General features: G+C 46.8%; 3 protein-coding genes across 3 annotated transcripts; 1 reads left to right on the forward strand and 2 right to left on the reverse strand.

Moving 5' to 3' along the window:
* Nucleotides 1-1,466: 1,466 nt before the first annotated feature.
* LOC122433936 (histone H3) lies at nt 1,467-1,996 on the reverse strand. Its single transcript, XM_043457027.1, has one exon. The coding sequence runs from the start codon at nt 1,938-1,940 to the stop codon at nt 1,530-1,532; it is 411 nt and encodes a 136-aa protein (XP_043312962.1). The 5' UTR covers nt 1,941-1,996; the 3' UTR covers nt 1,467-1,529.
* A 908-nt stretch (nt 1,997-2,904) lies between these two features.
* Nucleotides 2,905-3,480, reverse strand: LOC122433948 (histone H2A type 2-A). Its single transcript, XM_043457054.1, has one exon. It carries the CDS (start codon nt 3,406-3,408, stop codon nt 3,016-3,018), a length of 393 nt encoding a protein of 130 aa, XP_043312989.1. The 5' UTR covers nt 3,409-3,480; the 3' UTR covers nt 2,905-3,015.
* Nucleotides 3,481-3,648: 168 nt separating this feature from the next.
* LOC122433957 (histone H2B type 2-E-like) lies at nt 3,649-4,320 on the forward strand. Its single transcript, XM_043457064.1, has one exon. It carries the CDS (start codon nt 3,750-3,752, stop codon nt 4,128-4,130), a length of 381 nt encoding a protein of 126 aa, XP_043312999.1. The 5' UTR covers nt 3,649-3,749; the 3' UTR covers nt 4,131-4,320.
* The last annotated feature ends 11,930 nt before the right edge of the window (nt 4,321-16,250 follow it).

A 16,250-nucleotide genomic window follows, 5' to 3' on the forward strand; every position in this document is an offset into this window, starting at 1 on the left:
GTCCTGGATCCACCCTGCATTGAGGACCTAAGCAGGTAATCAGGGTCTAGGCAGAGACCTGGAGGCATGCTCTGGAAATTGCTGTGACCCTGGAGCAGAAAGAAGTGGCAACCTTGCTCTTCTCTTTTCTGATACATTTCAAAAGTAAGTAAAGCTTAAGAAAAAAAGGAAAAAAAAGTATCTTTCCTTTTCCCTCTGTATTCTCACTGACTTCCATAACAAATGCTTTTTTATCTGTCTGTGCTGAGACAGAACAGGTCTTGGCCTCTTCCAAGTTCAGATAGATGACTGAGAAGGTTAAGAAAAGGTATCACATAAGACCTGTACAGCCTTTGTGTCTGATTATCTGTGAAGTGCTGTGCAAGACCTTGCCCCCACTCTGCTGCCCATTAGAGGCCTTGCACTTCCATCCCCCGCCACCCCGTTCACGCCCCCCACCCCCGACCCAAATGGTACAAGAATCTTCTCAGGCTTCCATTCTATTTCCTAACGGCGGGGGTGGGGGGTGGGGAGACGACGTCATCTCCCCAAAGGAAGACCATGCTCTGCCTGTTTGATCTCTTCCCCAAACTTCAGCTCAGAGCCCCGTTTCTTTCCTTTCACTTAGTAACCCAAAACCTGAGAAGAGACTTCCCACATGTCTGAGTAAAACAGGTATAGACACTACCAGAGGTTGAAGCGATAGCCTCACGGAGTCTCTTTGTGCAACTGGGCAGGAAAGCAATCCCTTTAAGACGCAGCTCACCAAAGTGGCTTTAGGATCTGTACAAGCACCCTGTCATTCATCCCCGGTTATGAGGGGAGGGAGTGAGGCCTCAAATTACTGGCACTTAGCGATAAAATGCAGCACTTTACTCGGCAGAAGTGGGCCAGGCCCCGGGTGGCGGTATCCCTCCGGAGCGGGGGAGCCAAGCGCCCGGAGGGGACCTTTCCGGCACCGGTGACGAAGTCCAATCTGTACGCGGATCTCAACCGCCTAAAACCCAAACCCCGCGCCCTTTGACCCGCGAATCCCGAGCGTCTCCAAGTAACTCCGCTGTCTCTCAACCCAGCTCCCCACACCGCCAGTCGCCCCGCACCTACTCACAGCTCATTATGCTCCCGGGAAAATTATAATGGTGGCCTAGACTGCAAGACAAAAGCGCTAGAAGAGCCCCAACCTACGAGAAAACGCAGGGCCACATCTAAGCAGCGAAGTTGGACGTTTTAGGGCGCCCAAGGAAGCGGCGGCAACCCGCCAGCCGAGACAAGCACACTGACCCAACTCTGAAGTTACTGACACCCGGGAAGGCAGCAGCAAGCAGGGGTTTAGACCGTACAACTGGCCTCTAGCCTGTTGATCTGTTGGGAGTCCAGTGCTTGGCGCGCTCTACGGTCCTCCCGTCTTGAGCGCGCCCTACGCTCGCGGAGTATGCGAAGGCCTGCCAAGAGAGGGCGGACAAGCGACACAGCCTCTTTCAAGTGTAGTCGTGGGTGGCTCTGAAAAGAGCCTTTGGATTTGATGGAACCTCGAGCCGAGCGCACACTTCTTAAGCCCGCTCCCCGCGGATGCGGCGAGCCAGCTGGATGTCTTTGGGCATGATGGTCACGCGCTTGGCGTGGATGGCGCACAGGTTCGTGTCTTCAAACAGCCCCACCAGGTAGGCCTCGCTCGCCTCCTGCAGCGCCATCACGGCCGAGCTCTGGAAGCGCAGGTCCGTCTTGAAGTCCTGCGCGATCTCGCGCACCAGCCGCTGGAACGGCAGCTTGCGGATCAGCAGCTCGGTCGACTTCTGGTAGCGCCGGATCTCCCGCAGGGCCACGGTACCCGGCCGGTAGCGGTGCGGCTTCTTGACGCCGCCCGTGGCCGGCGCGCTCTTGCGAGCCGCCTTGGTGGCCAGCTGCTTCCGCGGGGCCTTGCCACCGGTCGACTTGCGGGCAGTCTGCTTCGTACGAGCCATAGCGAACCAAGACGCGAACTTACGGGAGCAGCGCCGCGCAGGGAGAGTAACCAGGGGTGCGGCCGCTGCAGCAGTCTTTATAGGCACAGTCTTTTCCCAGTTGGGCGGGACAATACTTGAAAGTCCCGCGCTGGCTATCCATTGGCTGGGGCGTCATCCTCTTTGGCGCCACTGATTGGCTTGGGCCGACCCCTCCCTACGCCGCCCCGCCGCCCCACCCCCCCGGCCCATCCGCCTCCCTTTCTACTTTCCAGTTTGTCTAGTTTTTCCCCTCCTCGGTTTTCATTAACTTCAGGGTGAGAGTCGTCATATTTGAGAGCAGCTGTGACAATGTTCCTTCTCAGTCCCTTAGAACACACTACCTGCGATACCCTCTTCTTTTCTACGCTAACTCCCAAACTGAAGCTCGACCTTCTGTTTGCAGCACCCCCGCCCCCAGCACCCTGAACGCATTGTTACTTTTTCCAGAGGTCCCCTGGCCTGGCTGGCTGGACGGACGGATCTTGTTTTCCGCCTTTCGGTGCTTCAAAGGTCGGAAAGTTATCTCCCCCGCGGCAGGGAGCGAGATCCCGTTTCCAAAAGCCGAACTGGGGACCTGTACCTCCACCGCTAAGGCATCTTTATCCCTTTAAGACAGTAGACTAAAGTCAAAAGCCCAACCGCCATCCTTTTCAAACCTGCCCGCTTCCTTAACAGACCGGGGTGTCCCAGATGTATGCGTGTGTGACGGAACATCCCGCTGGTACGTAGACCGCCAAGTTGGGCAAAGGCCTGGGGAACAAGTGGTGTCGAGCACTAGACATCCGACTCCAAATACAAGCCATCGCGGAGCACTTAGAACTGAAGCGACCGTGGCGCGCTCAAGTCTCCTACCTTCACCTGGCTTAAGCCCTAGGTTTTACGATCGACCACAGCCCAGGCTGGGCTTCCCCGTTTACTAGCGGCATGGTTGGAATCGAGAAGTTACTGTTAACAACTCTTTATTTGAAAGCGTGGGTGGCTCTGAAAAGAGCCTTTTTGATTTTACAGATGCCTCTTCGGCAGGAGCGCTAGGTAGGGCTTCCGGAGACCGGCCTCACTTGCCCTTTGCCTTGTGGTGGCTCTCGGTCTTCTTCGGGAGCAACACGGCCTGGATGTTGGGCAACACGCCGCCCTGGGCGATGGTGACCTTGCCCAACAGCTTGTTCAGCTCCTCGTCGTTGCGGATGGCCAGCTGCAGGTGACGAGGGATGATGCGCGTCTTCTTGTTGTCTCGCGCCGCATTACCCGCCAGCTCCAGGATTTCGGCGGTCAGGTACTCCAGGACCGCCGCCATGTAGACGGGCGCGCCGGCCCCCACGCGCTCAGCGTAGTTGCCCTTGCGCAGCAGACGGTGCACCCGCCCTACCGGGAACTGCAAGCCTGCGCGGGACGAGCGCGACTTGGCCTTGGCACGGGCCTTGCCGCCTTGCTTGCCACGACCAGACATGACAGCGTCACCAACTAACAGATGCTCCCGCCAAACGCCCGACACAGTCGCCCTCCACGGCCTCGCTTCACCCTTTTATAGGCAGAACGGCGATTGTCTACGAAGCGCTTTGATTGGCCACAGCACATCCTCGGCCTCGTGACCAATAGGATAGCGCAGTCAGAATCCACTCATTTACATAACCTCGTCTCCCTCGCGAGAGAGCCACTGAAAACTCGCCAATCGCAACGGGGCGTGATCAGAACCTTAATTTGCCTGCAGCCTCTACAAGTACCGAGTCGCTGCTGGGCAGCCCGGGTGCTGCCTGTTTCCGCTAGGTTCTGCAGCTTGTGCTTGCCGTGATGCCTGAGCCGGCAAAATCCGCTCCCGCGCCCAAAAGGGGCTCCAAGAAAGCCGTCACTAAAGCCCAGAAAAAGGACGGCAAGAAGCGCAAGCGCAGCCGCAAGGAGAGCTATTCCATCTACGTGTACAAGGTGCTGAAGCAGGTGCACCCGGACACCGGCATCTCGTCCAAGGCCATGGGCATCATGAACTCGTTTGTCAACGACATCTTCGAGCGCATCGCGGGCGAAGCGTCGCGCTTGGCCCATTACAACAAGCGCTCGACCATCACGTCCCGGGAGATCCAGACGGCCGTGCGCCTGCTGCTGCCCGGCGAGCTGGCGAAGCACGCCGTGTCCGAGGGCACCAAGGCGGTCACCAAGTACACCAGCTCCAAGTGAGTCCCTGCCGGGACGCGGCGCTCGCACGAGTCGCCCAGCCACTTGACGTTCTAAAGGTTCTTTTCAGAGCCACCCACCTTCTCAGGGGAAGAAGCTGTCATCTTTTTACTTCATTTTTGTTGTCTGTTACGGTACTTTTTTGTACCGCCGATTCTTTTTCTAGTAAGAACTGGCCTTTCTCTTAGGTTGAAGAGGAAGAACTCCGGATAGGACCGAGTTTTGTCGATCGGTCCAGAACTAGCTAGAGGAACCAATCGTTCACTCATACAAGTAACTTACCTTTTCCAGTGAAACCGTGCGAGATGGGTGGTCAGTGTAAATCTACTAGGGGGAGGGGCTGGTGGAGTTAAGCATTAGTTACTTTACAGTAGATCCAGTGGGTCAACTCTTGAGCTCAAAAACCAAATTTAATGTTACTTTAAAAAGCGATATTTTGATACCATGCCCCAGCATGAATAGAAAACTGACAGTGCACCTGGTTATCTTGATTCCGTGTGTCCACTGAAAAATGCACAACCTGGGTTACTAATTGTGTTTTATTCAGTAATTTGTTGTGGACAACAACAAAAGTCCCCGTAGATGGACTTCCCTCGTGGTTTAGATGGTCAAGAATCCGCCTGCAGGGCAGGAGACCTGGGTTTGATTGCCTGGGTTGGGAAGATCCCCTGGAGAAGGGAATGGCTACCCACTCCGGTATTCTTTCTTACGGAATGCTATGGACAGAGGAGGCTGGCAGACTCCAGCCCACGGGGTGGCAAAGGCTCAGACACAACTGAGCAACTAACACTCCTAAGCCCGGGAGACAGCCTTTCAAATAGCGAGCACTGAGGGGCTGTTTGGAGGAGGTAAGGGAGGAACCAGAATATATAGCAGTTTTGCAAAAACAAACCAGGTAGTTGAATATTCATCAGAAACTTCAGCTAAAGAAAAAACCTCAATGAATTTAGCAGTTCTTTATTATGTGTATGGAAAGTTGGAAGAGCAGGCTGACTGACATCATTCCTTGATACACACTTTCACTATCTAGGACCAGTATCCTGTTTTTCTCCATCCTGAATCCCAGGATGACTAGGGTGGCTGCAGTGGCTGATGGCTTGATGGCCACATCCTTTGATTACAGACATGGCAGGTGACATTTTTCATCCATAGTTCACGTAATTTTTAATCTACACACACTTCTTGTCTCACTTTGCCGTTCCTTTCAGATGCCTACACTGAAGTCAATATTTTGCCCAAATTCTAGATATTAAGCAATACTGTCAGAATAAGGTAATACAAAAGTCACTGTTACCCATAGTAATTCCCCCCCGCCCCCCCCCCCCCCATAAGATGTTGATACCAACACAATTCCCTATAGTTGTAGTTTTGCTATTTTATAATTTGGGTAAAGAAGCAAGAAGGAAAGAGGCTTTAGAGTCCTGGATTTCAAGAACCTGGGCCTGCCAATCCTAAAATGTGCTCCAGACAGAGACTTTATCCAGCAGCTTTTTTGTTGTTGTTAAACCTACTTAGCCTTAAAAATACTTGCCCCTTCCCTGGAACCATTCCCTCCTCTGAAAACAGAGACACCAAAAATGAGAGAATAAAGGCCCTCATCTTTTTTTTAGACTAGATGGTTAAAAAGCAGTGTTTCCTAAAAACAGTTCAAAGGCCATTAGATCTTTAATTTATCTACTACCCATCAAATCCTACATACTTCCACTGAATCCAAATCTCCAGGCCTTGGTGGGGGGGGTCAGGGGTGGGGGGGGCAAGGATGAACAGTCTACGGAACACGTCAAGTAATTCAAATGTTTGATAATCACTGACAGATTAGTTAGGAGATTCCCATATTGCTTGGGAAGAACTTGTCCAGTTTGCAGTTCCCGTCCAGTTTGCAGTTCCCACCCTAGACATTTTCTTTTTTCCTAATTGTCCTTTCCCAGAATTGTTTGTAAAGCGACATGCACAACTAGTTTCATTTATTCCCTCATTAATACAGAGTACCAAATATTGCATAGAACTTAACATTTTCTGCCTTTACTAGGGTTTAAAAACACATTTTAAGGAGGTCAAATGAGAACAGAAGATAAAGTACTGCAAGGTATAAAGCTGAAACTTCCTGGGGGGCCGGGCATGTTAAGCACACTGCAAGCACCCTTTTGTTCATTTGTTCTTATGTGTGTACATAAAATCCCAAATACTGTCTTCCATCCAGCATGATTTTCATTACCTCTCATCTGTCCCACCCAATCAAAAGCAGGTAACTGGTGTCCTAGTTATTGTACTAAATCCCTACTTTCTTCCATCCCAGAAAACATTTCCTTGCTTTTGACCTGCCTTGCTTGGATCTACTGAGAGATGAGGCAGGTTGCCTGGAGCTTGAAAAGTTCAGGTAAAGCACGGCAATGTGGAGGAAAGACAGAAAGATGATAGGGGAAAGTTTGAGTTTACAGGATAAAAATAAAACAAAAATCTTCTAAGAGGCATGCAGGATGTTGGGTAGATAACCTAATTATAAGTGGGTGAGATAATGGTCAGTATTTGGTTCTGAGGACTCAAAATATGAATAGGAAAGCAGAATACAACTGGTCTGAAACATGGAGAAATCCAAGACCCAGTGCAACTTTATTGCCCATCAATCGATAGTTCCCTTTAGCACCAGCATGACACTTAACAAGTGTGAAAGCAAAACTGACACATTGTCTAGGTTCCTTTATGAGTATTTGTGCATATCACGTCTCACAATATGGGAGAGGGAAAACATTCATACTGAGATAAATATTAATAAAACAAGCGATAAAATAGCAATAAACAGAAAACGTCCCTGTCTACATAAAACTACATTCTAGTTGATGGATGCTGAGAATAAGCGAAAGAAGGAAAAGTATAATAGTATATTTAGGAGGTGATCTGTACAGCAGAATATTGAGTTTGGATGACAGATCTGATCAGTTAATATTTGAACAGAGGCCTGAATGAAAAAAAGTGAGCCATAGAGTAACTTAGAGAGATGTATTCTCAGAACAAAGGCCCTGAGGTAGGTATAAGTCTGAGAAGTTCAAAGAATAAGCAAGGCCACTGAGGCTAAAGCACAGTGAGCAAAGGAAAGACGTGCAGGGAGATAGGATCAGAAAGGTAGTTGAGGGTCAGATCGTGTGTGCCATTGAGAGGCCTCCTAGGCCATTGGGAAGATTTTGTCTTTAATTTGGAGTTAAGTTGGAGTGCCTTTGGAGAGAGTTCCATCATGAGAGAGTTCCATGACATTATTTGACTCATGCTAAAGCTCACCCCAGGATACTATGTTGAAAAACAGACTAGAGGAGAGCGAGAGTAGAGGCAGGAAGGATATCAAAGAGGCTACAGTAACAGCTCAGGAGAGAGATGGGTGGTAGCCATGGAGATAGTGAGAAGCAGTCAAGATATATATATTTTTTTCATTTATTATTATTCATGAGAGTGGTAATTTTTTTTTTCATTTATTTTTATTCATGAGAGTGGTAATCTTTCTTTACTTCTTTCATTCAAGATATATTTTAAATGAAATTGATGAATTGTATGTAGGTTATGACTGAGAGAGAGGAGTCAAGGATTAATTGCAGGTTCTTGGACTGAGCACTTGGAAAGAGCTGCAACTTACTGATAAAAGGGGCAAGTAGGTTTGGAGGGGGAAAGCCTGGAGTAATATCTTGGGCAAAATGTTGAGATTCCTGGTTGCTATCCAAGTGGCAATATCAAATAAGAAATACCAAATTCCCAAGTTGGGAATATGAAATATGAGAATCTGGAGTTCAGGGAAGAGGAAGGGGTAGATTCTAAACTCCCACTTCTTGCTCATTTATAGTGTTCTACCCTTTCTTTCCTGGAGTAGGAAATGGCAACCCACTCCACTGTTCTTGCCTGGAGAACGCCCTTGGACAGGAGCCTGGCAGGCTATATAGTCCATGGGGTCTCAAGGAGTCAGACATGACTGACCAGCTAAGCAGAGCACCCTTTCTTTCGGGATGCTTTTAGAATCAACGTAACATGTCTAGATACATTTTTTCCCTTCACATCTAACTTTGGTCTCAGTATTTCACTAAAACTTGGGCGTATTTGGGAGCCCTATTCCACCTACCCCAGCTGCTGACTGTTGTTATGGATTGAACTGTGTCTCCCTAAAAGATACCCTGGAGTCTTAACTCCCTGGTGCCTTAGAACGTGGCCTAATTTGAAAATGGGATCTTTGTAGATGTAATCAGTTAATAAGGTCCTTAAAGTGAAGTCGCTCAGTCGTGTCCAACTCTTTGAGACCCTGTGGACTGTAGCCCGCCAGGCTCCTCGGTCCATGGGATTCTCCAGGCAAGAATACTGGAGTGGGTTGCCATTTCCTTCTCCAGGGGATCTTCCCAACCCAGGGATCGAACCCGGGTCTCCTGCATTGCAGGCAGACACTTTATCCTCTGAGCCACCAGGGAAGCGGGGTCTAATCCAATATGACTGATGTCCTTGAAATGTAGAAATGCACAAGAAGAAAACTGAGACAAATGGGGTTACGCTCTTGTAAACCAAAAGATACCTGGGGCTACCAGAAGCTGAAAGACAAGGAAGGATCCTGGCCAAGAGGGAACAGGGCCCCGCCAACGTGTTGACTTTAAACTTCAGAATGATGACTGAGTACATTTCTGTTGTTTCAAGCCACTCAGTTTTGTGGGGCTTTGTTACGGCAGTCCTAAGAAACCAATGCAAACTAAAAGTTTTAGTAGTAGAACTATATTATTTAATTTTAAATAAAATTTTACATTTTTAAAAATTCCTAGACATTCCTTCTTAACGTTAGTATTAATCTCTGGCCTGGTCAAATACTGGTTTTAAAACTGGGACATTTAGTGTAAATGTATAGTTCTATTTTCCCTTATCTGCCTCATTTGGCCTCTCTGAGACCTTCCAACATAAAAGGTCTGTTGTCTTTCCTTTTGTTCTGGGGAACTATTTATTACTATTTCTCAAATGGTTCAAGATCCCAGCTAGTTTAAATAGTATGTCGTACAAACTGGCTTCACGGGATGTCCAAAAGTACAGCAGGGCTCAGAGGGTGGCTGAACTCCGTGAACGGCTCAGCTCTCCAATTCTCCCCCTCAGCAGTTGCGCTCCTGAGTGCTGTCTCCAGTTGTTCTCGCCTTCATACCCACATGACCTTCCATCTTGCTGCTGCCTCTTGAAAGCTAAGGACTTTCTTATCTTTAACAAAAGATAAGAGCAATCTACATCCCCCTACTCCAGGGTACCTCTGGGCCACTATCTTATCTGCAGTGGCATTAGATTAGAAATACAGTGCAAAATGAATGTAATGCACTTGAATCATCCCCAAACCATCCCCCCTCCACCACGGGTCTGTGGAAAGATTTTTTGTCTTCCACGAAATTGGTCTCTGGTGCTAAAAAGGTTGGGGAACCCCTGCCCTACTCAGTCCAGTTGCTGAAATGTTTGTGCTAACCAAACTGGTCTACATTTTTTGAGCTAATCAGTGTGGAAACTGGTTGGGACTATGGTTAAACGAATCAGGCCAAGGTTAAGGACTGAGATAAGATCTCTTTTGGGGGGAACACACACTGGCAGTGATTCTCAAACCTGACTGCTCATTGGAGTCACCTGGGGAGCTTTTTAAAAATTCTAATGGGTGAAAGTGAAAGTTGCTCAGTCATGTCCCACTTTTGCGACCCCATGGACTATACAGTCCATGGAATTCTCTAGGCCAGAATACTGGAGTAGGTAGCCTTTCCCTTCTCCAGAGCTCCCAACGCAGGGATCGAACCCAGGTCTCTCACATTGCTGGTGGATTCTTTACCAGCTGAGCCGCAAGGGAAGACCTAAGTGAAGTGAAAGACGCTCAGTCGTGTGCGACTCTTTGTGACTATACAGACCACGGAATTCTCCAGGCCAGAGTACTCGAGTGGGTAGCCTTTCCCTTCTCTAGGGGGTCTTCCCAACTAATGGATGGCTATATTCTAAATCACTTAAGTCAGAATTTCTGGGGATAGCACCAAAGACATCAGTGTTTCTAAGAGTCCTCCAGGTACAATGGGCAGTTGTTTTTGCCAAAAGTTTTCACTTTTGTCTCAGGTTCAAAGGATTTGTTAACAAAAAATTAGAGAACTATCTAGCTTGCTTTCTATTTTTCCTTACATTTAATGTTAGCATATTGAAAGAGCAGAGGATACACCCCCAAATTGGGTTTTGACCAACATCCAGACTTAGTCAGCGCTGGGAAGTCCTGTGTCACAGAACATCTGGAGTCCCAGTTGGGAAAAGGTCCCAGGCAGTGTGTCCACTCCGTGGGTGAGACTGCAGTTCGGGGTTCCCACTTATAATCCCAGGACAGATATCCTCATCAATCTGTGACCAAATTGCAAGCCTGGTTTCATGTTAATGCTCTTTGTTTGCTTATTTAACTTATATGCAGAGTACATCATGTGAAATGGGTCCAGGTTGGAATGGGTCCATCCATCCAGGCTGGATGAAGCACAAGCTGGAATCAAGATTGCCAGGAGACAGACAAATGGCTAAGAAAGTTGTGGTACATAGACGCAATGGAATATTTCTCAGCTATAAAAAAAAATAGTGCATTTGAGTTGGTTCTAATGAGGTGGATGAAACCGGAGCCCACCCATTTCAGAAAGAAAATCACCAATACAGCATATTAACGCATATATATGGAATTTAGAAAGATGGTAATGGCACCCTATATGCAAAAGAGATACAGATGTAAAGAACAGACTTTTGGACTCAGTCGGAGGTGAGGGTGGGATGATTTGAGAGAATAGCTTTGAAACATGTTATTCCCATATGTGAAATGGATGACCAGTCCAAGTTTGATGCATGAAGCAGGGCACGCAAAGCCAGTTCACTGGGCCAACCCAGAGGGATGGGATGGGGAGGGGGTTTGGAGGGGGGTTCCGGATGGGGGGACATATGTACACCTGTGGCTGATTCATGTCAGTGTATGGCAAAAACCACCACAATGTTGTAAAGTAATTAGCCTCCAATTAAAATAAATTAATTAAAAAAAAAAGATTGCTGGGATAATCTCAGATACCCAGATGACATCACTCTTATGGCAGAAAGTGAAGAACTAAAGAGGCTCTTGATAAAAGTGAAAAGAGGAAGAGTGAGAAAGCTGGTTTAAAACTCAACATTCAAAAAACGAAGATCATGGCATCCGGTCCCATCACTTCATGGGAAATAGATGGGCAAAGAGTGAAATCAGTGACAAACTTTCTTTTCTTGGGCTCCAAAATCACTGCAGAAGGTGACTGCAACCATGAAATTAAAAGACACTTGCTCCTTGGAAGAAAAGCTATGACAAACCTACACAGCATATTAAGAAGTAGAGACATTACTTTGCCAACAAAGGTCCATCTAGTCAAAGCTATGGTTTTTCCAGTAGTCATGTATGGATGTGAGAGTTGGACTATAAAGAAAGGTGAGCGCTGAAGAAGTGATGCTTTTGAACTGTGATGTTGGAGAAGACTCTTGAGAGTCCCTTGGACTGCAAGGAGATCCAACCAGTCCATCCTAAAGGAGATCAGTCCTGAATATTCATTGGAAGGACTGATGCTGAAGCTCCAATACTTTGGCCGCCTGATGCAAAGAACTGACTCATTTGAAAAGACCCTGACGCCAGGAAAGATTGAAGGCAGAAGAAGGGGACAACAGAGGATGAGATGGTTGCATGGAGATGAATTTGAGCAAGCTCCAGGAGTTGGTGTGCTGCAGTCCATGGGGTCACAAAGAGTCGGACAGGACTGAGCGAATGAACTGAATTGAACTAAACTCTGTCTTGTAAAAGTTGGAATGTTGTTAAGTCTGGGGCTTGATTGGCCAGGCCCCCTCAACAATCTCAAAATTCTTTCCCCATCTTATCTAAGGTGCTGCAAGTCTTGCACTCATAGCAGGCAGTCACCTCCAGTCACTCCCAGTCAGGGAAGTGTCCAGCCAGGTTAGAAGCAAGATCAAAGGCCTGCTGCTCTGCTCTTTTGCCTCTGAAGCCTGAAGAAGACTACTTCTATTTTATTTCTGTAACAGCAGTCAAATTTGGGAACTACATACATAAGGGATTAGGTGAGTTCCTTAATGAAAATCAGCATGCAACTAGAGAAACAGAAGAAAAATGCTACATAGTAGTTGACAGGCCTATAATGTATATTATTGACTAAGTTATACTTCATAATATAAGAAATCAAGTCTTGAACAATACTTTAAGGAAACACATAAGAAGAAATGAAAGTCTACAAGAATACTTTCAACTAAGAGTTTGAGTGCCACAACAAAAGATCCTGCATGCCACAACTAAGACCCTTGGCAGCCAAATAATTTTTTAAAGAAGAATACTTTGAGGTGATAGCCTTCATCTCCATTGCTGTATTTACAGCATGCACAAAGACTGTAACCTGCCATTTCAGTAAACAAAGGATGTTGTGGCCAAAAAGTCATCAGCCTCAGCAGCTGTCCCTTTAGTGCAACCTGAGGGAATTCAGGACAGAGCAAAACAAGATAATGTCCCTACAATAGTTAAGCCTTAGTGTTAGTCACTCAGTCGTTTCCAGCTCTTTGTAATGCTATGGACTGAGCCCGCCAGATTCCTCTGCCCATGGAATTCTCCAGGCAAGTATACGGGGGTGGTTAGGCATTCCTTTCTCCAGGGGATCTTGCTGAATCATGGGTCGAACCCGGGGTCTCCTGCATTGCAGGCAGATTCTTTACCATCAGACACACCAGAAAAGCCCCAAGGATATATGCCCATGTATACCCATGTATTCCTTCAACAAAAACTCCTATATATCCTGACTCCTCACTTGCCCCTTTAGAACAGTTCCTCAGAGCTGAGAGGTTTAAGTCCTCAGCTAAGTCTGCCAAATAAAATATAATTCTCAACTTTCAGGTTGTGCACTTTTTTCCCAGTCAAAAATAGGTACTCTTAAAGGCAAGTTTATGTTTTCTTCACGGAGCCCTAGATGTCTCTCTCACACTGCCAACACCATATATCCAAATGAATATCAAAAACCTTCTCAAACTTAAATCAGAATTCTGGATCTCAAACATTGTAAATCAACTATGTTCACGTCAATAAAAAATTAAATTAAAAAAAAAAAGAATTCTGGATCTCCCTTCAATCTACCAAATCAACAGCACCACTTGAGCAACCACCCAGTTGCTCAAGACAAAAACTTAGGGGTTTTGCTTCTATCCAAATCCTACTCTTCAAACAGACCTGTCACTTCTACCTCCCAAATACAATCTCAATCCCATCATCTCTCACCACCTCCACAATACTGGGCTCCCCTGAGAGCTCAGTTGGGTAAAGCTCCGCCTGCAAAACAGGAGACTGTGGTTTGATTCCTGGGTCAGGAAGATCTCCCAGAGAAGGGATCAAGCTACCCTCAGAGTATTACCAGTATTGCTGGGCTTCCCTTGTGGCTCAGCTGGTAAAGAATCTGCCTGCAATGTAGGAGATCTGGGTTTGATCCCTGGATTGGGAAGATCCCCTGGAGAAGGCTACTAACTAAAGTATTCTGGCCTGGAGAATTCCATGTATAGTCTGTATAGTCCATGGGCTCGCAAAGACTCAGACATGCATTAATATGCTGTATTGGTGTTTTTCTTTCTGACTTCATTCTGTGTAATGGGTGGGCTCCGGTTTCATCCACCTCATTAGAACCAACTCAAATGCACTATTTTTTTTTATAGCTGAGAAATATTCCATTGCGTCTATGTACCACAACTTTCTTAGCCATTTGTCTGTCTCCTGGCCATCTTGATTCCAGCTTGTGCTTCATCCAGCCTGGATGGATGGACCCATTCCAACCTGGACCCATTTCACATGATGTACTCTGCATATAAGTTAAATAAGCAAACAAAGAGCATTAACATGAAACCAGGCTTGCAATTTGGTCACAGATTGATGATGATATCTGTCCTGGGATTATAAGTGGGAACCCCGAACTGCAGTCTCACCCACGGAGTGGACACACTGCCTGGGACCTTTTCCCAACTGGGACTCCAGATGTTCTGTGACACAGGACTTCCCAGCGCTGACTAAGTCTGGATGTTGGTCAAAACCCAATTTGGGGGTGTATCCTCTGCTCTTTCAATATGCTAACATTAAATGTAAGGAAAAATAGAAAGCAAGCTAGATAGTTCTCTAATTTTTTGTTAACAAATCCTTTGAACCTGAGACAAAAGTGAAAACTTTTGGCAAAAACAACTGCCCATTGTACCTGGAGGACTCTTAGAAACACTGATGTCTTTGGTGCTATCCCCAGAAATTCTGACTTAAGTGATTTAGAATATAGCCATCCATTAGTTGGGAAGACCCCCTAGAGAAGGGAAAGGCTACCCACTCGAGTACTCTGGCCTGGAGAATTCCGTGGTCTGTATAGTCACAAAGAGTCGCACACGACTGAGCGTCTTTCACTTCACTTAGGTCTTCCCTTGCGGCTCAGCTGGTAAAGAATCCACCAGCAATGTGAGAGACCTGGGTTCGATCCCTGCGTTGGGAGCTCTGGAGAAGGGAAAGGCTACCTACTCCAGTATTCTGGCCTAGAGAATTCCATGGACTGTATAGTCCATGGGGTCGCAAAAGTGGGACATGACTGAGCAACTTTCACTTTCACCCATTAGAATTTTTAAAAAGCTCCCCAGGTGACTCCAATGAGCAGTCAGGTTTGAGAATCACTGCCAGTGTGTGTTCCCCCCAAAAGAGATCTTATCTCAGTCCTTAACCTTGGCCTGATTCGTTTAACCATAGTCCCAACCAGTTTCCACACTGATTAGCTCAAAAAATGTAGACCAGTTTGGTTAGCACAAACATTTCAGCAACTGGACTGAGTAGGGCAGGGGTTCCCCAACCTTTTTAGCACCAGAGACCAATTTCGTGGAAGACAAAAAATCTTTCCACAGACCCGTGGTGGAGGGGGGATGGTTTGGGGATGATTCAAGTGCATTACATTCATTTTGCACTGTATTTCTAATCTAATGCCACTGCAGATAAGATAGTGGCCCAGAGGTACCCTGGAGTAGGGGGATGTAGATTGCTCTTATCTTTTGTTAAAGATAAGAAAGTCCTTAGCTTTCAAGAGGCAGCAGCAAGATGGAAGGTCATGTGGGTATGAAGGCGAGAACAACTGGAGACAGCACTCAGGAGCGCAACTGCTGAGGGGGAGAATTGGAGAGCTGAGCCGTTCACGGAGTTCAGCCACCCTCTGAGCCCTGCTGTACTTTTGGACATCCCGTGAAGCCAGTTTGTACGACATACTATTTAAACTAGCTGGGATCTTGAACCATTTGAGAAATAGTAATAAATAGTTCCCCAGAACAAAAGGAAAGACAACAGACCTTTTATGTTGGAAGGTCTCAGAGAGGCCAAATGAGGCAGATAAGGGAAAATAGAACTATACATTTATACTAAATGTCCCAGTTTTAAAACCACTATTTGACCAGGCCAGAGATTAATACTACCGTTAAGAAGGAATGTCTAGGAATTTTTAAAAATGTAAAATTTTATTTAAAATTAAATAATATAGTTCTACTACTAAAACTTTTAGTTTGCATTGGTTTCTTAGGACTGCCGTAACAAAGCCCCACAAAACTGAGTGGCTTGAAACAACAGAAATGTACTCAGTCATCATTCTGAAGTTTAAAGTCAACACGTTGGCGGGGCCCTGTTCCCTCTTGGCCAGGATCCTTCCTTGTCTTTCAGCTTCTGGTAGCCCCAGGTATCTTTTGGTTTACAAGAGCGTAACCCCATTTGTCTCAGTTTTCTTCTTGTGCATTTCTACATTTCAAGGACATCAGTCATATTGGATTAGACCCCGCTTCCCTGGTGGCTCAGAGGATAAAGTGTCTGCCTGCAATGCAGGAGACCCGGGTTCGATCCCTGGGTTGGGAAGATCCCCTGGAGAAGGAAATGGCAACCCACTCCAGTATTCTTGCCTGGAGAATCCCATGGACCGAGGAGCCTGGCGGGCTACAGTCCACAGGGTCTCAAAGAGTTGGACACGACTGAGCGACTTCACTTTAAGGACCTTATTAACTGATTACATCTACAAAGATCCCATTTTCAAATTAGGCCACTGTTCTAAGGCACCAGGGAGTTAGACTCCA

This window comes from Cervus canadensis, chromosome 2 (genome assembly GCF_019320065.1).
Source record: "Cervus canadensis isolate Bull #8, Minnesota chromosome 2, ASM1932006v1, whole genome shotgun sequence".
Classification (NCBI taxonomy): domain Eukaryota; kingdom Metazoa; phylum Chordata; class Mammalia; order Artiodactyla; family Cervidae; genus Cervus; species Cervus canadensis.